We start from the raw sequence: 26,067 nt of genomic DNA, 5'->3' as shown, positions 1-26,067 counted from the left end.
ACTGAAAAAAACAAAACAAAACAAAACAAAAACTAGTCCTCCTTTTTAAGCAATAGTTATGAGATTCAGAAAGCATATATTGCAACTGTATGATTTATAATATCAACATAGCTGGAAGATTCCTCAGAAAGATCCACCATCTTATTTTTCATGTAACTGTTCTTTATTTCCAATAATATATTCACTCACACTAGTCCATTCTGTCTTTATTCCTAAAACAGAACATCATGTTTTTCTCTTTCACAGGATGAGGCAAAACTCATGACAGTTTCAATCCCCATGTAGAAAGCTGGGAATTTAAGCACCTAATGTGTACATAAATATATGTTGCTGTATTTCGAAGATACAGAACACTTCCTCATTTTTGTTGTCCTTGAAGACAAAAATTATATTCATTGAAATCTTCTTTGACGTTAGTGTCTGTAATTCTGCTGCTAATTTCAGTGAATTTACACAGAACAAGCTGTAAATACAAAGTCTATAGGCAACCAAAAACTCTTACCAAAAGGTAAGAGACTCAGCTGATAGTTCTAAGAGTATAACTTTGCCCTACTGCAAATAGCAAGCCTGAAATCCTGCATTAGAAAACTCTTCACTTAAAGGTGAGTAATCTGAGGACAGATAACCAAATGACCCCATGCCCTAAGATTTGGCATGCCCACTGAAAATGCATAACCGATATTTGTTGGAGGTGTGGGATTTGTTCCTTTTCCTTTGTTTTCTCTTGCCAGATAAAGTCCTTACCCACTATGAAATTTAGAGACACAATAACATTGCAGAAACAGTGACTTGTGAATAGCTGTAAAAAAGACAAAAACTGTGTTGACCTCTCAAAGATCTGGGTGGGGAAGATTTTCCCCCAAGCAAGTGAGGAAAGCCAGAAGTCATATAAGTAGACACATTTGCCTTTGGGATGGCCCAGAGATATGAATGCCTCTTGGGGCTTGCAGGAATCCTCCTTTCTTGTCTCAAGAAACATTTAATGCAGTTTCCCACGCTGGCCAAAAGGGGCTGTGCCAGGGGAGCGAGAAGGTGGAGCTATGAGTGAGCAAGAGCAACCTGAGAGTGACTACAACAAACTACATTTGAAGTGATACTCACCGACCCTGTGGATGGATTAACCAGGTGCTTGCTGCTGTTGCCCTGTGCTGCAAGTAGCTTTCAACATCCACCCAAAACTCTCCTGCCCATGCTAGCCACATGGAGCTGAAGGAGACCACCCGTGATCACTCAGGAGTGCACAATTTGGCCTTCCAGGTAAGTGTGGTTTCCTTTGCTTTGTGGGGAAGAGGAAGCACTTAAAAACGATAAACCGTGCTTACTTAGAATCATAGAATCGTTTAGGTTGGAAAAGAGCTTTAAGATCATCGGGTCCAACTGTAAATTCTTCAGTCCCTGTACAAAGAGAAAGCAATTTCTGCTCTCTGCCTGCAGATGTTTTACAACACCCCACATGGTTTGCACTGATATCCTGCCAAAGTACATGGCTTTTGTATAAAAAGCTGGATCACAATCGACACATTCAGGAGTAGGCTGTGCTTATTGCCTTCATTTCCTGCCTGGTATACTGCTATCTTCCAAAGTCTTCTGACTCAGTAATATTTCATAGGCTGATGGATCTCACAACTAGCTCATCCACCTCCTATCTGGTCTATCGGTTGATGCTTTTTCCTGAGGATAGGTAATTCACAGTTCTGTTGAAGAGGAGGTCATCATTATGCAGCAGACAAATACCTTATCAAAGCAATGTATATTAATGAGAAAAATAATAATGTAATCACATTAGGATATATCTTCTTTCTTCCAAGCATAATGTAAGTGCAATTGTCTTGTTCTGCTCCCAGGAAGAGCACAGAGAGGAGGTAAGTAGCCAACCCAGAAGATTCTGTGTATTACATGCATAAAGTAATGTTAACAGCCATTTTTAAAATGCAGGTTTCAAAAGCAGAAGCACCAAGTTAACCAGGTAGTTATTGGTTCTCAGTGCCCAGCATCCCTGTGCTTTCATTTGAATTAGAGCAGGGACAAACAGAAATTTGTAAACCCACAGCCAGGCCAGGCTGTTTCACTGTAATTGTCACTGAAGATAGAACAGCTCGGGGAGAAACAGTGGCTCTAAGGAGTGGTGTGTTAGCAAAGTATCTCTTGCTTTCCTCCACTGCCTCTGATCCTTACACTGCCCCTGAGCTCAGCTAGCAGGAAGGGTAGCACGTAAATGGGCGTGAATATCAGCCAACACTATTCAAATAACACAGAAAGGTCTTTGTAGATGCTAAGCATGTGGAATATTATGTAATGCCAGTGACATCCAACCACTCTGTATATTTATTCATTGGGCTATAGAGACAGACAAGGAATAGATTGATTTGATAATCTGCCAGTCAGGGAATATTTGTGGAATGTAAGGGAGTTAGGGTCAAGTCCCTACTCCAGTCATTAGTTAATAATTCACGCTGAGTGGGACAGTTTCAAGAGGAGACAGAGATAACTCTTAAAACACGATAGCCCAGTGGTTAAGGCATTCTCCTGGGTAATCAGAGCACCCCCAATACATCTGTGCTTCAGAGCAGATAGACAAGATAGCAATCTGAACTTGGGTCTCCTTCAGTTCAAGTGAATGAGATAAAAGAGGGCTTCGTCTTGGCTGCATTTTCACACAAAATATGTGCCTAAGATAGTGCAGTCAGCTTCCAAAGTCTGTGCCTACAGACTTCCAAAGTCTGTGAAGGAAGAAAGAAGTCCCTCCTTAGCTGCAGAAGCTCTCTGCCGAATGCTCTTGAATGACCTAAGCTGAAAATCTCCTCAGTAGTCTCTGTGGAGCACAGTACTGTGACTCAGGTTAATCCTCTGCCTTATGCAGGTAGTTCACCTGGGCAATGTGCAGGGAACCTAGGTGCTTCCTTTTCTGTCCATTGCAGAGGTCTGCAAGAGCCTCTATTTGAATTTAAATAATTCAAATGCCAAAATCATGGAGACTATCCAACAATGAAACCTGGGGCCTGAGTCAAGTTTTCTGGTTACTTTTTTGTCCTGGAACACCACCAGAAGGTGTTCAAATTTACATTTACACTGTCTATCTCTGACTCAACATATAAGTCACTCCCTAGAGAAAATAAGGCACAAAAGGAAATAGGTAAACTTCTGCATATAGAAAAATAAATCACTTCACAGTAGAAGCCACTGAGAAGAAAACAATCTCATCATTTTTTCTTACTTTCTTGTATTTGAGTTTTTCTTGCACAAAGAATGAATGCTTTTCTACCTCCAACATACCGTGTCTTCTAGTACTAAGCAATGAGTATCTTCTCTAAACCACAAAATATAAAAGGTTCTGGAAAGGGATTAATTTAAGCCATTTTAAGTGTCTGTGGGATTGCACTCCATAGGTACCTTCAGATGTACCTGAGCCATTCAATGATTAATGCACAAAGGGATAGAAAAAATAAGACACAGATAAAGTAAACTCAGGTTAGGTAGGTTGTTTTATAAAGCAAATAAGTTAAGAGAACAGCTCTTAACGTAATACAAAGCAGATCAAGGCTAACAAATGATGGATGAAGGATCATATCAGAGCTTTATTATGTCAAGAATGAGAGGCATTGTGCCTTCTGTTGTGGAGAGACTCTTTAACAGGACCAAAGGGTTGTAATACCAGAGTAATCTGCTTTTCAACTAGTCGTACAAATGGTCAAAGGGGGGTAACTGTTTGAGCTCTTCTCAATTTCACATTGGCTATTGATATTTAAACACAAACAGCCTTCTGTACTATGATAGGATTTTCACTGCATCACAGAAGCATAAAACTTTTTTCAACTGTACTGTAGCAGACCCTCAGAAACCAGTTAACCAATGTTAACTTTCAGAGAGGGCACGCATCCATGTAGCGTAGGCTTCTATTAACACCATCAATTACATTTCAAAAAATGCATGATCCTGCAAAATATCAGCTACTTCTTCTGTACACTACGCAGATTCCACTAGAACTGTTTATAGGCATAGCATCAAAAACTGCACGTCCTGTGTTATTGCCTTCTGATAATGCCAGTACCTGGGAGACTCAGAAGCAACTTTTAATGTCATTAACAGCTCAAAACAGTCTCAGAAGAAAACAGACAACAGAAAACAGACAACTCTCTCTTTGATGTTAGGGACATCTCAGTTACTAACGCCATTTGGGTGTATTACAATGAGTAAGCTTCCTGTACTGGTTTTAACAGTATGCATAGCTCTAGCCACACTGCCAGTCTTCCCAAGCACGCTCCTACTCTTCAGCGCAACATAACGTTAATAAAACCCCAATGCAATTGCTAAGACCTACCTGCTAAATTTACCTGCTTTGGATGCTACCTCATAGCTAGAATCAACAGATTGCCACACTGTTTATACCCAGACATTCAGGTTTTTAACATTTTTTTTTCCCCTTAAATATGTCATGCAGTTTAAGGAACCTAAATCATTATCCTCATAGTCTCATTGCGATTCAGAAGATTGTTCATGTTAAGTGTCTACATGCTAATGTAATACATTCTGTATCTATATCTACAGTAATGTCATACATAATGTACAGAAATACTACTGTGTCTCTTGCATTCAATGTGGTTCAGTTAACTTCTCTCTGATGGCACCAGCTTGCGCATCACTATAGCTGCCCACAGAATTTTCTGCTCAGAAACCCTGCAACACTAACAGTAACCCTAAAACTGAGATTGGATTTACCTAGCTTGTGTTTAGCCCTTATTTAAGAGGCAAAGGTTTTACCTAATCAGTTCTGATGCTTCAGATGTCTGCTAATGATGACATTAAACAACGAGTCACACTTATTCCTCAGGGAATTATAAGAGTTGGCTCATAAAAAAGAATGGTATGTGAGATGAAAAAACTCCCTGACTTTTAAAGGGAACTCAGAGGTAAACACAAAATAAATGCAATGCAAAGGGAAGATAACAGCTGATAAATATTTATTGTTCACTGGCCTCCTATTGTCAGCGTTATGATGCATTAAGTAGTCGGTACCTGCTTCTGTAGCAGAGCACACCATACTCTTAAGAAGCTGACTTGAAGAAGGAGCCCCTTTAAAATTCTGCCTTTTACTCACGCTGCATAAGGATATTGGTACTGCCATAACATATGCAGCTTTTGTACTCCATTTCATTCAAACAGGCTTAAAACATATCCTAAAAAATGCCATTTATTTCTGTGTTTATCACCATTCTCCACACTTCCTAGATACTCTTGTCTGGTTGGTTAATTAAGACTATAGGCACTATTAAGAATTTACATTTCATGGGCATTGTTGTTGTAATTTCCCTTTAAATTATGAAGACATTGCACTGCATAACTCCATCAGATCCAGGCAGGAAATTATGCAGTCCTTTTCCAAATTCTCAAAACTTGCTTTCCAAAGCTATGCTTTTTGGGGAAAAAAAAAAAATTAACTGTGACATACTACCTGGTCTCTTACAGGAAACAGTGAAAGTTAGTTATACCTTTAGGGTCTTTGCTTCTCATGCTAAGTAAATATTCCTTGTGAAAACCATTTTTAGGATTCTTGTCCTTGTTATTCTCATTGCGTTCCTGCTTGCCATCAACAGATGTTTTGAATGCCATCATTGCAGGGGTCATGTGCACCTTGCTATCTTCTCAGGAATGTGCAGATCTTTTTTTCCTGTTTCAGTTTTTCTGGATTTTGCTTTCTGCCTCCCATACATTTTGCTTGCTTTGAGAGCAAAAGGATTTCCTATTTCTTTTATTATGGCCAGCTTGTGCCAGTGTATCATTTTAACTTGTTTATCCTGCATTTCAGGAAACTATCCAACTATCCTACTCAATACTGACAGCTTAAGCTTTTAAAGAAAACAGTAATGTTCTCAGAGGTGGGTGAGCCTAATTTGCAACCCATTTCAAAACACCTCATGAGGATTTAGCAAGCTGAATTTAAATCTGGCATTACATGTTTCTTATCTGCTGTCTCTACAGCTCATTTACTATAATTTAACACATGGATAATGAACATTCATCCCTCCTGCCCTGTACACTGAATTTTATCATTTGACAGGAATTTATGAATGCTGTGATTATTGATTGAAAAAAATTTCCTCAATATTTAAAATGCATTTTAACTCCTTCAGAATCATGACATTCTGGCTAGCAAAAGGTAGTACATGGGGGAAAACTTCGATGAATGATCTTCAGTTACACTGAATATTAAAAGAATAACAAAGTTTTGAACTGTAAATCAGATGGCTTCATTTCAGCTGACTGAATGCAATCAGAAATCCAATGAAATCCAACATGATAACTGAAAATATTTGCTTTTGAAGCATCTGTTTTCCACTGAGTTCCTTAAGTACTCTGATTCTAATCTCCAAAGCTAATGTAACTACCCACCCTTAAACCATAAAGAGTTTAAGCAGCTGCCTGGATGCTCTCTCTGGTAGCCACTCTGTTTTCCTCATTAACTGGCAGGGGCAGAAAACCATCTACTCTAAAGTGTGTGCTGTGGTTAAAAGCACAACCAATAAAAGTTATGAGCTCTTTGCAAAGCCAACCGTCCCTCGAAAGGCAGGGAGGAGATAGAAGGGAAGGTCAAAGAATGTCGTTATGCAAAAAGACAGGGCAAGTGAGCTGCTCATCTAGAGGGAACACAACAAACATTGAAAGAGCACTTGACTTACAAGTATGCGATAGCTCTATGCCCTTGACTTTTAATTTGATGTTTTACAAGCAGGAAATTCTGATCAGTAAAAGTACATCAGACTGTGAAGGCAGAAGTGCAACTGTGAAACGCTTTTCATATTGTCAACATTCAAAGTAAATGGATCAATTATGTAATCCTTCCAGTGTGGCCAAAAGGAAAGAGAATTTTCCCATCCAAGTTTCTCTAATTTGGTTTTAACTTCCTGCTTCCTTATGTCACTACAGATTGAGTAGGTTCAGGAGTGACTTGGCGTATTGCAGGATCTGGCCTGTGCTCACAACAGTGCTGTGCTAGCTATAGTCCCTAAGGCTTGAACTCTCATTTTCTGTTGCAATGTTTTGCTCTGCAGGCATTTCCAGGGAGGTGGAAAATGATACTGAGAAAATGAGGTAGAAGCTTTTCAGTCCGTGCTGGGTGCTTAGGTAGCAATCTGCAACAGCAGCTGACAAGCACAGACAGATTAACATTTTGGTGAGGAGTTCCTTCAGCAAACTCAGAAAGACTCTAAGCAAATAGCAAAAAGACAGTTTTGTTTGTCAATTGAATATTGCTATTTGTATGAGAAATTTAAAAGAATTCTTTTTCTTCAAGGGGTGGGGCTAAATAGCATGCATTTTCACCAAACAAAATAAAACAATTGTATAAGGGGGTGGATGAAGAGATTGTACTTGAAGAATGAGCTGTGAAATATAAGAAAATTGCTCAGCTTCATGGCACTTATTCAAAGACTGTTTTAGTCAACAGAAGTAGTCTCTAACTGAAGTAAACCTGTTATCAATAGTAATTAACCAGTTTCTACTGAATTTGGAATATGCCAGAAATGTGGTATGATCATTTGAAATGAGTGCTTTTTATGCTTGCAGAAAATAACACAAATCTATCATTCTGCAGTGCAGGCTATTTAGAGTTCCAGCAATCATGTGATGCTCTTACTAGTTTTCTGTTACATTACTCATACATTCATATATTTTAATTACTCTATAAATGAAACTCTTATGTAATTATTGCAGTTGAGCAGTGGGTTGGACAAAGTGACTTCTAGAGGTTTCTTCTAATGCAAATTATTCCATACTTCTGTTGCTTCTAAATAGCAACTCACATGCTTGCTGTTTTTCACATGTTTTCTGACGAAAGTCCTAAGAAATCTTTGCTTTCTCTTGCTCAGCAACTAGTATAGAAATCTTCAGAGAGGCTATCCCCAGGGGTGGGTGTGTGTCAATTACAGAACTGTGCCACTTTGACTTCACTATGCTGTCCTGTATAGTATTTTTAATATATTACATCTCAGTGCTACAGTTAAGCACTGCTTCTTGTGATAATTCTTTTTTTGCACTGTATGGAGTGTTCAGTAGAGGCTTTCATTGTCAACTGCAGGGCAGCTATGGCAAACTCCTAAGACAGCATGGTTAGAAGGCAAACAAGTAACAGGGATGCTTTTTGAAAAATAAATACCTCCTTCTTAAGGGAATGCAAAAATACTCTTCTCTTAGAAGGAAGGGAACTGATGTAGCGGCATCTGGTTTATCAGGGCCACAGCAGGTGAATCAACAGCTTCTTGCGACTTCCTTCTCTTTCCCCAGACACACAATGTTACAGAAATGCTTTTACTGAAATGGATGTTTTATCATGTTTGGAAGCAGAGTATCTTTAAGGCAAATATGTTACTGAAAATAAAAGTGTTCTGGTTGCTTCTAGGGTCATGTTTCTGCTAAAAAGCAAAATTTAATTTATGTCTGGTAATACTGCTTATTCCTGCCTTTATCAAAATTTACTATGATTAAGCTTATTTTGTATTGTTCATTTGGAAATGATCATTTTCTTAGAGGGCTAAATGTAGATACTAATTTACTGGTTTTATTACCATGTAAATAATGAGATACTGCATGCAATATAACACAGTGAAGTGACCATACCGTAACTGCTGCCATAAGAAACCACTGAAATATAAAACATTTATATCAATTGCGGATATAAGTTATCTGACACTTTGTTTAAGTGGCTTTCTTATGAAACCAAAATAAGAACCAGCCCTTCAAGGATCATTAAAAAGAAGTAATGTACTCTTCAAAACACTAAGAAACAAGAAAACTCAGCTTCAGAACAACAACAAAAAAAGTAGAAGTAGTGGACCTGGTTATGGCTGTCTTCAACTCTCAGTGCACTCTGATAAAAGGTACACCGCAGAGAATTAATGTAGTAAAGTTAACTGCTCTCTTTAAACATACTCTGAGTGTTTTGTTCCAAGAGCAACAGAAGTATGTATTTTAAAAAAATATGTATTTACTGCATATGCATAAGGAGCATATGCACTGCAGCAAAGATACTAACAACCTGGGAAAGGCCCAAATAGGCCGTTGCCCTTGGTGTGGAGACGGGCTCTATCTTTGTAAACTTGTTGAACCAGTCCTGAGGCAAAGGGCAGCACCAGGAACACATGTGAGTTTGGGGCAAGAAAACAGCAGAATCACATTATTCAAGCACCATCCATGACTGACGCAGCTTTATGTAATAGTGCAGGGACTTGAACTCCTGAGCTCTGTACACTGAGTTTCGGGCTCCCTGTACTGGTAAAGTAAAACAGGGAAGAACAGGCATCAGAGTATAAATTAGTTCTTACTGCACAGTAGAAAGCTTTCGGCTTTTCATTTGAACAACACAATTTCTGGTCTTGTTATGCCCCAGAACGACAGTGAAGGTGTGCGTGTTTTAAGACCAAAAGGTCTCAGAGCGAGTTCACAGAGAATCAAGAATTCACCAGATAGGAAAACTGTACATACTGATGAGGTATGTTTTTTTTCTTTTTTTTTTTCTTTCAAATAACCTTATGTAAATTTATAAACCTCAAATTCAATGTCAGTAATTGGCTGTGATATCCAAGACAGATATTTTAACAAAACCTGATTTTTTTTTTAAATTCATAAACTGACAGGGAAGTGAGTTCTGTTCTCAGAAATACATTAAGAAAAAAACACAGAAAATGGGACGTGTAGGATTCAGAAAAATTATTTCTAATGTCAAAATGGCTTCATACAAGATACAAAAGAGGCATGAGGAATGGTCATCAGAGGGAATACTACGGACTAGGAGTTAATATAGAAGGAAGAAGAGAAACTGGAAACATTTGGTTTAGTGATACAATCTTTCAGTCAGACAGGGAATACATGTTATTAAATACCTACTCATCCAGAAGAGGGGAAATTTCAGACAAACACAAACTGGAGGCAACAGCTCTGACATACAACTGACTAGAAAAAGGAGACTACAATACAGATGACTTCATAATAAACACATCCATTTTGATTTCTTTTGACTGTACATTTGTTTAACCCCACATAGTGAGTAGCTCACTATGAAGACATGAGAGTGAGGTTAAAAAACAGAGGTATTTTACTAGTGTCATGTATTAATATTTTCACATCCACACCCCAGAAATAAATAATCTGCTACTCTAAAAGTTCCGTTAAAAACTAGTACTTTCCCATGTTGTTATCATATCTACTTGCCAAGTTTGTTGATGGTACTTGAAGCAGCACATAAGAAATAGAGAGTTCCTGATGCTGTGGATATTCTTTTCTGTCTTCCAATGGTTTTTGCATATGATCAGAGGCAGTAAAGGCATGTTGCCAAAGAAATGCCTCTGCTCTCAGAGTTGAAGTGATTCTAGATTTTCAGTGATTTACAGGATCGCTGGGACTGTTCTGATATGCACTCCTGGGAGCTGGGCTGGGATCTGCAATCCTAGGAAAGGAAGGTTGTACTCAGTGCCCATACCTTCCTCTTCAAAAAAAGCCAGCAAAAAGGAAAACGTCAAACACAAAAAAGAATAAAAGGACTTTCAGAACTGATTGAAACTGTTGAAAATGGAGAGAAGTAGTGGCAGTCAATGAAAGCTTGATTTAATCAAAGAAAACAATTTCCCACTGAAAAGGTTCAGCTGAAAGCTTTCAGCCACTACTTTATGCAAATGTAGTAGAGATACGTGTACCCACACCAACACTTTCTCAGGCACACTGTGACTGAGGCAGAAGAGTTTGTTCTGAGGCTTTGAGAGTATGGACTTTGCTGTGCCCCTGCTGGCACAAGTCCACACGCTCCACACAGCCCTTGGGTTAGCCTCAGCAAGGGCCAACACTCCCCAAGAACCAGATCTGGTATTGTGTTTGGCCATGAAAAAAAGAATAAAAGGGGTTTGGATCCATTCTCCCTTTTCCTTGTGTATCTGCACAGTTAGGCACAAAGTGATCTTTGATTTCAGACTTTCTCAACACCTTTTAATGTAGATGTAGGAAAGCATTTGTGACAATAAAATAGCAACCTAATAATATTCTGAGCATATTTAAAAACCTTGTAGACTCACACTGTGATGCAAGATTGATGCTTTTTATATTGAACTATTCAAAAGAAAAAAATAGGTTATTCTCAAGACAAACAGTGTATTTCACAAATTCAGAAAGCCAGAGACCAAGCTGTGGGTGATCCAGGCAAGCTCCTGGCCCAGGGAGGATGCTGTGGCATGGGGGAAAGCAACAGGGGAGCACGGTCTGTCCGGAGAAGCATGTGAAGTGGGTGCACTGGGGATGGTGGGGGAGTTAGAGGCAGGAGGTGTGGGACATGGGCTTCAAGCTGTGACCAGGAGAGAGGGCATGGTGCCACAGGGAGCGCAGATGCCTGCAAATGTGAAAGTATGGCTTTTCAACCCAGAGGGCTGGACTCTCCTGATTTATAATGTAGGTTCAAAAATCTGTGAGGTATACTGGCATGCATTATACCCCCAATTTAAGCCCAGGAATAAATGATATTTCAATACTATCAGCACTTGGTGTCCCTCAGGTGAGAAGCCCACGTTCTACAGCTGCTGCGAAGAGTGCTCTCAGTTACCATAAGTAATAGCAACTTAGTAGGCGGCAGCATCTGCATTTTTCAGGTTTGCTTTATTTCACAGTCAAGACCAAAGAGAGAACGAAATCGAGTTTTGCAAAAATGCGGCCTTAAGTTACGTTGCAGCTCCACAGAGCCACAAGACTCCCACCCCCTACCCCCGCTTCCAAAAACTGCAATTGAGGACTGAGACATTCCTGTTTGTGTCACGCTGAGCTTTCTACTAGAGGAATGAATAGTGGCTTCTACATACATACTCTTCTGCACCATTTTAATTACTGCCCATGTGTTAATTTTGGCTTTGAGCTGGTTCAGTTCTCTCAGAAGGAACCAAGCGAGGGCTTGCTGGGACTTTCGGTCATGCCTGCAGCAGGAAAGCGAGACAGAAGTCAGGGACCAGGGCGAGGTCTGCTCTGGGCCTTGCTTCACACAGCCCTTTCGGGAATGGGTCTAGCATAAATAATAGTGACACAAAGAGAAAAGGTAAATTCACCTGCAGAATGCCACGTCTCCAAGTGGTGGGGCACAGCGGGCCAGCTCTTCTCAAGAAGGTAGGACATGACCACCAGCTCGGGAAAACACTGTCTGCCTTCACTGTGGCCCTGGCTGGACACCCAAGGGCAGGCAGCCTGTCACGCTGCTCTGGCACAGCATTAAAATGAGGAGGCATGAGCGCGGCCATGTGCAGTTACGCTCCTGCCTTTGAACGCAACAGGCGCCTGCCCTGGGTCCCCGGCCCCTCCATGGGCCCCGCCATGAGCATGGAGGTATGTACCCGTGGGACAGGAGCTTTCTCTCTGCCCCTCCGGACCAGGCCAGGGGAAGGAAGGTGGGGTGGGCACGGCAGCCCCTGGCAGTGTGCACGCAGCTTCGGGGGGGGCTGTGCTGCTCCCAGCCGCCTCAAGGACAGTCCTTGAACACGGTGGAGGTCAGACTGTGGTTGTTCAAAACCTTTAATGCAGCTGGCTTATGTGGATTCAGGTAGCAAAAAGGTGTGTTCCTGATGAAAATGTGTTATCTGGGTAAAAAACTGGCTGGATGGCCGGACCCAAAGAGTGGTGGTGAATGGAGTTAAATCCAACTGGTGGCCAGTCACAAGTGGTGTTCCCCAGGGCTCAGTTTTGGGGCCAGTTCTCTTTAATATCTTTATCAATGACCTGGACAAGGGGATCAAGTGCACCCTCAGTAAGTTTGCAGGCAACACCAAGTTGGGTGGGAGCGTTGATCTGCTTGAGGGATCTGGACAGGCTGGATTGATGGGCCAAGTCCAATTGTATGAGGTTCAACAAGGCCAAGTGCCGGGTCCTGCACTTGGGTCACAACAACCCCATGCAGCGCTACAGGCTTGTGGAGGAGCGGCTGGAAAGCTGCCCAGCAGAGAAAGACCTGGGTGTGCTGGTTGGCAGCCGGCTGAATGTGAGCCAGCAGTGTGCCCAGGTGGCCAAGAAGGCCAACGGCATCCTAGCCTGCATCAGAACTAGTGTGGCCAGCAGGACGAGGGAAGTGATCGTCACCCTGTACTCGGCACTGGTGAGGCCGCACCTCGAGTCCTGTGTTCAGTTTTGGGCCCCTCACTACAGGAAAGACATTGAGGTGCTGGAGCATGTCCAGAGAAGGGCAACCAAGCTGGTGAGGGGCCTGGAGCACAAGTCTTATGAGGATCAGCTGAGGGAACTGGGGTTGTTCAGTTTGGAGAAGAGGAGGCTGAGGGGAGACCTTATCGCTCTGTACAACTACCTGAAAGGAGGTAGTAGCAAGGTGGGTGTTGGTCTTTTCTCCCAAGTACCAAGTGATAGGACAAGAAGAAATGGCCTCAAGTTGCACCAGGGGAGGTTTAGATTGGATATTAGGAAAAATTTCTTCACTGAAAGGGTTGTCAGGCATTGGAACAGGCAGGTGTGGTGCTTAGGGATATGGTTTAGTGGTGGACTTGGCACTGTTAGGTTAATGGTTGGATCTGATGATCTTAAAGGTCTTTTCCAACCTAAATGATTCCATGATTCCATGACTCTATGATTCTATGATTGGCCAAATTTCAAGTTTTTGCTACAAAGCACATGGATGCTAGCTCACTTTAAAGGACTATTACCTGTTACCTTTTCTCAGCAGCTTTTCTTAAGAATAAATTTATTGGCTTAGTTAAATTTTTAAAACAATAAGCTTCCCTGCCCCCCCTCAATTTAACCATTCCTCATACATAAAATTTCCACCATATTAAAGCTCTGCAAAGAGGGAAGCCACAAAACAGGGGGTCGTCAACAGGAGGTGCTGGGCAAGCTGGCTAGTTAGAAGCTCTACCATCCCTACCTGCAGCTCTCACTTTTCAGCGTATATGCAGTGGTACTCTGTACGGGGCCCTCTTCAGCTCTGAGTAACACTGGTATTTTTTTTCCCCTTTATTTCCCCTTTCAAAATTATGTGAATGGCTTGGAAATGTTCACAGCCACTGTCTAACCACAGGGTTTGCCTGATACTGATCACAGCGTTGATAGCAGACAGGCAAGCCGGAGCCATGCACTCAGTGCAGAAGGGAAAGTCTTGAGACTGCTTCAGCCATCTGCCAGTGGGGATCTCTTTTTTCACACCTTACTTAACAAGCATGCACCCCTTTCACAGCCTCATCATCGCTCTGTTTTCCAGGAGGATGAATACATCAATATTGAGAGTGATCTGCATGAAAAGAAACGTGACTCAGTAGATGATGAGCAACCACGCTTGAAAGGGTAATGTCTTTCGGCTGAGTAAGTTTTTCCACTCCATCCTGACCTAAGCAATAAGCTGCCAGTGTTTCCGCTTCTGGAGCAACTGCTCTAGATTTCACTGCTATACCCCTATGCTACACAGACCTTTGTATTGCCTAGCAATTTGTGTAATACAGAAACACATTGTATTTAAAATTATTACACCTTTCAGCTAGCACATGTGATCATGGAACTATCCTTCTAAAACCTTGCAAATTAAAGGAGCAATATTTTTTCTTTTCGTACATTAACTACTTTTCCAATATTTTCATAGGAGCCTTTTTTAAAGAGAGGTCTTAAACAGTGATGTCTTTCAGGAAGTTAAAAGATTCACTATTGCCTTTCAGTTTGCATAGGTATTTACCCCAGTGCAAAAGAAGAATAGAATAGCTATGAAAAAAGCCATTTTGATGGAGCAGAATTTTTACACTTCGTTAGCACTGGTGCCAAGTGAACACACAGTGAAAACACACATCTACATTTTGCTTGAGGATTAGTTTTTTTGATGAAAACTACAAACCCTGTATAAGACATTAAAAAAATTACAACACAATACTTAAAATTGTGTTTTAATGTCTTAGTGTTTTTCTGTCATGTTGAATCTTTATATACACCTTCATAGAAATCATACTATACTTTTCCCCTGATTTCTATGACTGCATTCTGTTATACAGCACACCATTTCAGCTTTGAACCTCTCTTTCTATCAGCAGATTCTAGCAACTTACTTACTGGGTATCTCAAATAGGAGTTTGTCTACTCAAATTGGAAAAGATCTCATGCCTGTACAAATGATACACTTATATACAGAAGTAATTGTGAAGATGTTAATTATGCTTTTGCATTGTACATACAGAACTTAAAGACTCTTAATATGATCAGGTTTACTGATGCCATCACATTAAAATACTACTTCAAAGATCTAGCAAAAGTGTTTAGAAGTCACTTGAATATTCATTCGTTTCTCCGCTCTGTTCTTTAGAGATTTGTCATTCCTTTAGCAGTACATAACATGAAACACTTTCTTGTTTAAAACGATTAGCAAAAACAAAAGGTGATATTTGATAGATCTAACAGCCAAGTTTGATAAGCCTCTCCAGTGGCAGGTATCCAGTGTCTCCCCAGAAGTAAGCTAATTGCACAGGCAAGTGTTGGTACACAAATGGCTGTACAAGGTTAGTGGCATCTCTCCCCTTCAAACCTGGGCCCACAGGACTCACTCAACAAGAGGCATCTCTGCACAGAGATGGATTGAGTTGGGGCAGAGATGAAGCCTGTACGGTTTTTATTCATTCTTGTTTATTTGTACTCCCATGGAGAGCCAAGGGATAAATAAGATTTAATTCACAGGGCTTACTGTTTCCGAGGTCCCCTTGTTCTTTCAGCAGCAGCAGGTACTATTGTCTCGGGCAGCGAAAGCTCCTTGTAGGCTGGAAGCTGAAGAGCACTTTGTTCTATTCCGATTGCACTCAGGCTACGGCTTGTTCTGTGCTCTTCGGTCTTGCACTTTGTCTAGGTTTATTTTTATGTTGAGCACCTGACAAGGGCAATGATATCTCTACCAAGTTTTGGTTTTTTGTTTGGTTGTGGGTTGGGGTTTTTTTGTAAATTAGCTCCTAAAAGCAGGCACTAATGTGATCTATTGTCTTCCTTGTATCTGCTCAAAAGGGACATTCACAAAGCCTGCCTCCATTTTGAATGTGTCATCGATCAGATAGCACTGAATAGCCTGTGGTTCGAGACACAACCCCTTTGAAAGATCAGTCCGTTGATTAGCAAGGATTCACTACACGTACAAGATGTTAACACTCATTTATAGAGTACATGCAGACCAGAAAAAGGATTTCTGAGTTGCAAAATGCAAGCAAGAATAGTTTTGGCATATACAAGTATTTCACGTTAAAGTTCTCCTTTAAATGTGCTTAAGTGATACCTGTTTTTTCAATATCTTTGGTTCAGTAAAATCCATCAGCAACATGCTGCACTTCAAGCCTACAGGATCAGCTTGTAGAAGATACTGTTTCCTTAGTAAATCAACCAGATTTCATAAAGAAGTTTTTTCTGCCACCTTTCAGAACAGAGCTGCATGCATGACATAAATGCCTAAACATTTAAGATGTCCTCGTACCAAAGTGATAATCACCTAAATTAATAAAATAACAAGGGAGAGAGAGATGTTAGAGCAAAGAAGAGATTACAAGGAATTGTAATCTTAAAATAACAATTTTAAATCCCAAAGGACTCATAAATAGCAGTAACAGGTAGTAGATAACATTTTTTCCTTTTTTTTTTGGTTGATGGACAAACTGTAAATTTTATAAAGTAACTCTGGCTTATTCATGCATCTGTCTCTCATTTCTCCTTTTCTTCCTTTTCCTGTTGTATCTAATCTCTCTGCTAAGATTGTGTAGATAACCTAATGTTCTTACAAAAGAGCTGTGATTTATGAGGCAACAGAAATTCCCAGAACTAGAACTGAAATATCAAAAGCAATCAAGATTTCTCAGAGACCCTGTTACTCTTTTTACTGGTGAAGGAGTATGTTCCTGCTCTGCTGTTCTGAGTGCTGATATGAATTAAGTTAATATCCTTGTTTCTCTCCAATTTCTTTTAAATTAATCGATTTTTTATTTAGCACAGAAAAGAAGGGTATTCATGCTGAGTTTTGGTGTGCATCAGAATCCAGCTGCATCCAGTTTCCAAATAAGTACAGTCTGGATAATTAGCATCTCTAAATATAATGTTGCCTTTATAGACTGTAGGGTGTGTGTCACGGTAGAGACAGACACGACAAGTAATAGATCATGCAAAATGGCTACTTTATTGTTCTGACACACCTTTTTATCCCCTTCTTCAGAGTATGTGTTAGTATATGATTGGTTTAGTTAGTAACTAACAATTCATGATTAGTGAGTTCGTCAGGACAGTTCTTCTTATCATTATCTTGTTTTTGTACTGCTCTTCTTGGATCTTTCCAGACTTTCAAGGATACACTACAAGCTGCTCAAGCTCACGCTGTTCTCGAATTGTCAGGCATTCCGCAGACCCGTTGCATCCCCCAACAGGTGTGAGGCACCGCTTTAGAGACAGAGCTATAGCTATGATTTGTTTTTCAGCTTGCACAATACGAGGGTGTTTATTTAGCTACAGCTTTTGTAACTGAAATACGTCCTCGTCACCAGCATACTTAACATGGGACATCTGTGTTGAATTAAATCCCTTAACTGCTGTTTCCCTAAATTTCAGCCTCCCTCGTGAAATCACTCTGTGTTACACTTAGTGAGATAAGAAAAGAACAAAAGTGAAGTATGTAATGACTGGAAGAACAGATACTAGAATAGGACATTCCAGTATAACAAATAATTTTAGCTTCCATGAACTGATGAGTCTTAGATGAAAAGTTAATGTAACTAAAACCCAAATTTTCAAATATCCAGAAATATCTATGCACACTGTAATAAGGTTTTAGGTGGATATTCGTTATTTTGCACACACAAATGCAACCTTAGTCCTTCAAAAGTACTGCTCCACATAGAAATGCTGGGCTGCCTGTATTAACAATCTTTGTGGGTCTAGTAATGGGCACTGAATCTTTAACTACCTACCCAGTTTGCACTAACCCCTTTAACAGACCTCCTCACAGAAGAGCTGTACTTCAGAGGCTAGCAGAACTAGCCTGCTAACTTCAGCCTGTTAGATAGTTGACAGATTGGCCTATTAGATACCTGCCAGAATTTCTTTTTTGCTTGTCCAACATCAAACCAAAGAAGTTCCCCCCCCCAAAAGCTCTACAGATGTCAGCACGATTTTCTCTGGCACTTTGGGATCCAAATCTACCCCTTACCAAGTGCAGCATACTCCTGTGGAGAAATTTTGATAAATTTAACCTGATCTCCCTGTGCAAATTGCTCTTCTTTTTTATCTACAGCTTAAGTTTCTGTTCTGGGTTTTGTTTTGTTTTGTTTCTTTTTTCCATAGGCATTTAGAAAAGAAATATGATAAAGCCTGTGAATTTTGCAAGAAACATAAAACCAGAATTCACTATGTGATCTATGGAATTTTAATAACAGGTACAGTATATTACATCCAGGGTTGCTGAAGCCTTATTTATTTACCTATATGAGATTATAGACTGTGCCTGTCTTCCATTTGACACAAAAACTCTTGACTGTCCTAAAGAATGCATTTGAAAGGAGGTAAAAGTGAATTAAGTCCCAGAGAAAGCTCCAGATTGCAAAACCTCCACTCATTCCCAAACTTAACAAATCCACAGATCTTGCTACACTGCTCCTCTAGCATGTTTGAACACTGACTAGCAGTTACATTTGGGATAGAAAGGTGGTTCAGTCTTTGTGTCTACTCCATTACCAGCCCCCTTCAACAGGCCTGTTAAATTAGAGGTTTAGGAATTTGCCCAAACCCATGAAATCACATTAAAGACTCAGGCACCAGCTTGGACTGAACTTAAGTCAGCAGGCTAGAAATGGAAGTTTTCTTTTCTGACCCATATCACTCGATATCCATAGCAAATGTTTACTAGAGGAAATGTGTTTTATGTCAGCACGCGCTGCAAAGTCATTCAGATATTCTGCTTTGTCCCTTCCCTAATTAGCCAGTAGATTGGTTTGTTTTCATTCCAGTTCACCAAGTTTCATTTTGAGATCCTTCTACTTGAACACTAAGAACATGTAGACCTAAAATATGTCTGTGTGATAGCCATCAGCATACCATAAAGTCGTTATAAAAGGGCCACCTGCATGCTGAATATCCTGCCCACCTAGCATCAGCTTGTCTTGCTTTGTCATAGTACAGACATATCCTGGCTCAAGAAAGCAAGTGACTTCTAAGGATATGTCAGGGTTTCAGACATTATTTCTATTAAAAAAACTTGCCTTACAAAAATCAGTAGATCTTCTTCCTTATTTGCCAGAGACAAAATCAGAATATTATTTAAAAGAACTGAGTATTTAATTGGCCAGCACATATTAGCAATGAACCTGCCAAATGGCAAATCATTCCACAGCTAGTTTATGAAATAAAATACTTCTAAGCTTCCCAGTTACTTGAGAGGGCCATCAAATCAGGCAATTGACAAACGTTTCTAAGTGTTTCTTCTAGTTTGGTTCGATAAACTCATCCTCCTGTGAAAGAAGGAACAAGAGCCTTTGTTCTTAATTCACAGTTTTTTAGTGAAGCAGTTCTGTAGTTTAATTTTCCCAAGTGATTAACATGTTTGATATGAACTTGGCTTGGCCAAAGCATATAACCTGCTTTGACAAGATGAAAGCCACCTTTCATATCAATGCGCATATCGTAAGTAACAACACTATCTTATGAAAGCAAATTTTTTCAGTATTTAGGCCAAGAGTCAGAAAAGCACTTAAAAGATAAACACAGGCCTGACTTTAACCACATCCTTTAAATTCAAGATTTGATTGTTTTTAAAAAGACCAACCTAACAGACATGTATATTCTTGTTTCTGTGACAGCATACTTGGCAGTAGTTATTGCAGCCTGCAGCTTGAATTTTCAGAGAGCCTTGCCACTCTTTATCGTCACTGTCCTAGCCATATTCTTCATCTGCTGGGATTTTTTAATAGCTAAGTATGAAGACAGAATTGCTGCATTCTTTTCCCCTGGAGAAAGATATCTGGAGAAACAGTGGTTTTGGCTGAAATGGTAAATATGAATTACTTCCTATTTATGCAGAAGAACAAAGCATTAGTCAATTTACCCCTATAGTTTTATTTCAGCTGACACCCCCATAAGCACAGGGAGATGGATCGTACAAATTGCAATAATATCAAAGAATACATACAGAATAATTAAACATTTTCCAGTTTCTAGGTGTCAGGCACACCTTTAAGATTGCAGTACAATAGGTAGGTATCAAAAATCTTGACAGAAAGTGTAAAAAAATTCCTCAAATTGAGATAGGACAAGTTTGTGGTTGCAAGAGAACATGTTCACAGAAGTTCAGATGTGTTGTAGCCTTCTGCATTCATTCTGCAAGCCAGAAAGTGCCTCACTGTCACTTGTTCAGAGAGCTGTGAGGTTTGTAAAAACCTTAACTCTAGCATATGCAAACTGCTAAAGACTGAAGTATGTTATCTAGACACTACTTTTTCACATATTCCCATAGCAATTCTTACTTGACCTTCAGGAATCAAAACATGCCAGCCACATTTAGTGTCATAATAAGATCATACAATCTTATTTGGGATGGTAGACATTCATCTGGTACATAAATTGTAGATACTTAGGCCTGGTAGATACTTATTTCAAGTATTCCTGAGCAATTCCTGAGGAATATTTCAGTTATTTCTGGGAAAACAGGGAGACAAAGGAGACTCACAGACCAAAGAAAAGACCAAATGAAATCTCATTGAAAAGGAAAAGGAAATTGGGACATGCTTTCTATCTCAGCTGGGAACACCTTCTATTTGAGAGAGAAAGAACTCTAAGGAGGAATCATTCTGGGTTCTGGAAGATGTCCCAACTTATTCTCAAGATTTTGAAGTGATTTTGCCACGGGACCAGGAATTTCTAAGAAAGATGCTATAAAGATTGTGATCCTTCTGCTCAGGAGCCACATTAGAAAGCAGTCATACACAGGCACCTCCATTAGATGATCTGGCAGGCTCTTTAGGGAAAGGAGCAAACAGAACAGGAGAGCCCTGACGAGCAGATGGAACAAGACAGGGGCAATAAGTGCTGGGCTGCAATCCTTAAATTGTACATATCACAGATTAAGTGCTTCACTGTAGGTCACGGGTTCCTCCAAGAGACAGAAAATCTCCCAGGTGTACAAAGTGTTATTCAACATTGCAATGGCCAAGCCATTTTGTGGACTTGGCCTGCAATATATTTAATCTAGGTCTAAAAATGGAATTTAGGTATCTACGTACCAGTAAGATCAGTGGAAGCTAAACAACTTTTAGACACAAGTAACGTTAAAGAACTGTGTCTATGTTTAGTTTTCCCTACTGTAAATACAATGATGTATTTCCTTGCCTCTCAGGCTGTTGTTGTGATAGTTACCTTCAATATGCAAGCTGAACACGGTTCTGTGATACTGAGCACCATAGAAACACTGAACACAGATGTACACATGGCTTTTTTAGTTGTTTCTGAGATAGCTAAAATTGTTGTGATTAAAACTTCTTTTTCTAAGCAGACTATAGCAGGTTACAAAGAAGTAAATAGTTTGTTACATGCTCCTCAATAGTATGTGTTTCATAGGCCCACCACTTAAACAGCACAGTGCAATTCATAAAAAACACAGCCTGTCTTGCCCAGAGCTAAGAAAAGATTCAATGAAGACAGGAAAGGAAAAGGAGGGTGGAGTGAGAAAGGAGGGTATCTTCTCACACTTCATTTAATAGAAATAACACCCAGACAAGAATCACTCATGCTTTACTGGGTTTCCCCAAATTCTGGCTTTGGGGACATAGTTGGAAGACATTTCTTCTGGATGCCACCAAGGGATGTTATTGTCACAGTTGCGTCAGCAAAGGCAGGTTCCTGCTTGTGTAGAGCTACACATTTCAGCTTACTACATTGCTCAGAGAGTTTATTCACAGGCAGAGTTGTAGATGTTGTGGGGAGGGGAAGGGGAAGGAATATCTGGTCTTCTTCAGGATGTCATGCCTGACACTTTTTTTTTCCTAGGGTGTTGTATGCAGCTTTTATTATAGCTATCATCTGCTGGCTCATCTTTGACACAGCAAAACAGGGATCCCACCAACTGATCTCCTTTGGTGGGCTTGTGCTGTATGTTCTCTTGATGTTTATCTTTTCCAAATATCCAAGCAGAGTGAGTATTTAGTCCATGTTGGACCTTTTGGGTTTTTTTTGTTCAATGTCTCAAAAGCTATTACCCTACCCTAGCACCAAGTTCAGTAAGAGTAACAGCAAACACATGAACATCAAAATTTAAGCTTGCCAAAACCCAGTGAGGTATTTAATTTCTGATGAAAGTAATTTTGTTCTGATGTCTTGGGGAGCATGTGTCAGGCTGTACCAGAATCTCTTAGTATTTTGGGATGCCACTGCCCATCCTTTGCTCCAGCCCTGATGCAGATTGGGATACTTTTGCTCCTGGAGCATTGGTGCAAGCTGAGGCAGGCCTGCTCCATGCTTCCCACCCACAGGAAGCTCTCTGCAGTTGTCAGGACATCACTGGCACTTATTTGAGGACACTGTCATCACATCAACACAAATCGCATGGAACTGGAGATGTGCTTCCCTCGTGTAGCTCTTAATACCTCACAAGTCTGATTCCCACTGCACATGCAGCAGCTGACTCCAAGCCGAGGTCCTTGCTTTTCACTAACCCACTCTCATAGACTTGTCAATGCCATTTATTTTAATTTAATAAGATGTCCACTCTGTACTGCTGTGATATTACAAAGGGGTTACTTCAGCCGCCACAACTCCCACCTCAGCTTTTACCCCTGAGTGCAATAGCTAGTGCATAGTGCATGCTTTCATCAGTCATGTATTAATCCATCGTCCAGGTCACCAAGTTTCACCAACATTTTTTCAACACTCCTGCATCAGTGCTGAGACCTTCTTAACGGAAAAAATCCCCCCCAGCAGGGACTAATGGACCTGCTGTTCCCCATCCTTTACAATTGCTGTTGTCTCCAACTGAGGTGAAAACTCATGTGCTCTTGTGCTCTCCCATGGGTCCTCATTACACCTAATTGGCTTGTGTTATTCAGATATCACCTGAATAAATTAGAGAGTGCCATCTCAGCTCTTTGCCTTGTAAATAATCAGATTCAACTTTCACAAAACAAAGATGTTTTCTGAGGCAGCAGAAGAGAAATCTGCAGCGTACTGAAGAGGGACCGGTCACAGACAGCCACTGTTTTTCCTAACACTGTCTTTATGTCATATGAATCACAGTATCTAACTATGAGTAGTTCTCGAGTATCAAAAGCATCCCTCTTTAAAGCTGGGGAACAGAAACAAAATTGAAATTACCAAAGCACACAAAAAAACCCTGTAGCAAAACCTCCTTATTCCCAGTCCAGATACGTGAAGAATCTGCATGCTCAATTACGTTTTTTTTAATGTTTCCATTCCAGTTTAAAAAAAAAAAAAGAAGAAGAAGAAGAAGAATGTCTGCTGCCCTCATTTATGTCTATTTCATCTATAAACTGTAGAACAGGGAGAATTATCTCTCCTTTTCCTACTACTTGGTTACTTGCAGTCTGTGATGGTGAAATGGGCATGTCCACACTTACCTAGCCAGGCTTTCAGCAGCTAGCTCAGATGGAGACATCCACATCGCAGAGCTCTCAAATTAGGAGAGGTGATTCAAGCTCCAAGTCTTGCACAACCTGTTTTGGCAGCTGCTCCTATCCTACCATATAGTCAGACAGTACCCTTACATTATTTTAACAAACATCTAAAGTAAATTATTATTTATTTAAATAACAAGTGGTTTCTTTATTTTTATTTTTCTGTCCATCTAGGTTGCTTGGAGACCAGTATTTTCAGGAATAGGAATGCAGTTTATTCTTGGGCTTCTTATTCTGAGGACCAAAGTGGGGTTTGCTGTATTTAACTGGCTAGGCATTCAGATACAGGTAAGCTACTGGGCAAAAAATTTATTTTTTGTATACATTTCTGTCTTGAGACTCTCACATAACAGCTAGACAATTCAAGGGTCTGTTTGCCCTGGATGTTTTCCTGTCTTGAGAAAAAATGAGTTCTTAGAAAGGTAATTGACTACCTGAATTAATTTCTTTTTTGTCTAGTCCCACAAGACCATGTGGGACAGGCTGATGAGTAATGGCCAAAGTGACCCTGTTTCTTAATGGCTTTACCATCCTTGGCCTGAAATTGTAACTTACATCTCCATTTTAAACTGTATCATTAATTGCATATGTTGGCATCATGAGTATAAATATGCACCACTGTATCAGAATTAAAAAATTCATTTTTTTAGGCTAGCTTTTGGTTACTCCTTTCAAAACTCATTACTTCAGCCATTAAATCTCCATTTTAAACTGTATCATTTACTGCACTTATTTGCATGAGAGGGAGTGTAGAAATGCACCACTGTATCAGGATTAAAAAAGAAATTCTTCTTTTAGTATAGCTTATGGCCTTTATTGTGTTGGATACTGCAGGAAAATATGCCCTATGTCCTTGCTGTTTATCTATGTACTCTGAAAGCAGCCTGCATTCTTGGCAGAGCAGAGCAGAGACCCTCAGTTCGGCCAGACACTGTCAGTGAAGCCTGGACCCATACAGAGCAGAGCACAAGCTCCTTGGACCTCACCAGATCTCTGCAACACAGCTAGCAATATTTGCTTAGTTTTTGGCAAGGACCCGAAGCTTATGGCTAACTTTCTTTGCTTTCTGTCCCTAGACTTTTCTGGAGTACTCTGATACAGGTGCTAAGTTTGTGTTCGGTGAGAAATACATGAATCATTTCTTTGCTTTTAAGGTAAGTCAGGTTTTATATATGCTGTACGTGGCAGATAGACAACAGAAAAAGGAACAGTATGGCTGGGAAATAAATTCATTGTATGTCTTGTGATATCAGTGCAGTGACCAGAGAAATCAGCTAAGAAGTAAACTATTCCTTACTGTGTGACACTCCAAACAGAAAATTTGGGAACCCCATATAAAGCCCTTCATTTACTGCTGTACACTGGGTTAGGTTACACTTATTTAGTCTAAGTATAACAACATATAATACAAGTAGATAGGATTTTGGGATATGGTTCTACAAGGAATAGGTTAAAAGGCTCCTACCTGGTCACTGAAAGAAATATTACCTCCAGCCTATCTTCCCCACGTCTCCACAAGTAAAGGTGCTATGCTGTTCTATCCCAAACTGCTGTGCAGACCACTGCCTCACAGACATCACCCCTGTAGAAGTGGAAAGCCTAGATATGCACTTAAACCAGGTAGAAGGGGTAGAAGCTGCCCATGCATAAGCAGGAAGAATTACATGACATTATTATTACATTAGTAAGATCCCAGGGAGATTTCACCGCTCTCCTTTAGAGACCTTGTCGGGAAACTGCTGGAATACAGCTTATGTGCTCTGTGCTCTCTAACACGCACCAGCATCCTGTCTGGTTTTACTCACACACATAGCCCATGCTATAATACATGCTTAGGCTGGAATCAAGAACATATAAAGCAAAAAAAAAAACCAAAACCCCAACCATGAGAAATGTATCAGGACGTTCTCAGAGATCATCCTTCTGTCTGGTATTTCGGACACCTGACCATGGGCTTACACACCTTTTATCTGTTTTTTCTTCTGGAGGTGATATTCCAAGCTGGATATTCTTCACACTTAGCTCTTTCACTATTTAAGAAAGAAGATGCTACATGTAAAATATGTTGCTAATAAGAACAGTCAGAACATCTTAGAGGGGAAAAAAAATGAAGCACTTTATGAAGAAATATAAACTATATTTTAATCGCAGTATTTTTGTACCTTTTGTTTCACTTTCCAGTGTCCTCTGACCTTTACTCTATTGAGCACTTATATGACAATTTGCATTCACAATTACAAATTTTGGAGATGAAATGGTTTTAATGCCCACCCCCAATGCTATTTTTCCTGTGTTTTTCCACAATGCCTTATGAATATTATTTTTTTCAAGGTGCTTTTTAATGCCTCAGTGCTGATGCAAAAAACTTTGCTGACTAAAGCCATAACCAGGGATCAGACAGTCAAAAATTTGCTTCTGTGTATGCACACATCCATCAGTC

General features: G+C 40.1%; 1 protein-coding gene across 2 annotated transcripts in view; it reads left to right on the top strand.

Annotated features, from left to right (window-relative positions):
* The first annotated feature begins 1,047 nt into the window (after positions 1 to 1,047).
* SLC28A3 (solute carrier family 28 member 3) overlaps positions 1,048 to 26,067 on the top strand; it is a 44,577-nt gene continuing 19,557 nt past the window's right edge. The window contains exons 1-7 of one of the 2 annotated variants that reach the window (XM_069776062.1): positions 1,048 to 1,257; positions 14,216 to 14,298; positions 18,295 to 18,386; positions 19,806 to 19,995; positions 21,988 to 22,132; positions 23,802 to 23,915; positions 24,704 to 24,781. In XM_069776062.1, coding sequence (XP_069632163.1) covers positions 1,201 to 1,257; positions 14,216 to 14,298; positions 18,295 to 18,386; positions 19,806 to 19,995; positions 21,988 to 22,132; positions 23,802 to 23,915; positions 24,704 to 24,781 — 759 coding nt within the window. In that variant the 5' untranslated portion in view covers positions 1,048 to 1,200. Of the gene's footprint in view, positions 1,258 to 9,355; positions 9,482 to 14,215; positions 14,299 to 18,294; positions 18,387 to 19,805; positions 19,996 to 21,987; positions 22,133 to 23,801; positions 23,916 to 24,703; positions 24,782 to 26,067 lie in introns of those variants that run through there. The other variant, XM_069776063.1, reaches the window with a different exon arrangement.

The sequence above is a fragment of the Haliaeetus albicilla genome, chromosome Z (assembly GCF_947461875.1).
Source record: "Haliaeetus albicilla chromosome Z, bHalAlb1.1, whole genome shotgun sequence".
Lineage (NCBI taxonomy): Eukaryota > Metazoa > Chordata > Aves > Accipitriformes > Accipitridae > Haliaeetus > Haliaeetus albicilla.
The sequence above is the reverse complement of the archived record's forward strand: the minus strand, read 5'-3'. Positions and strand labels throughout refer to the sequence as shown.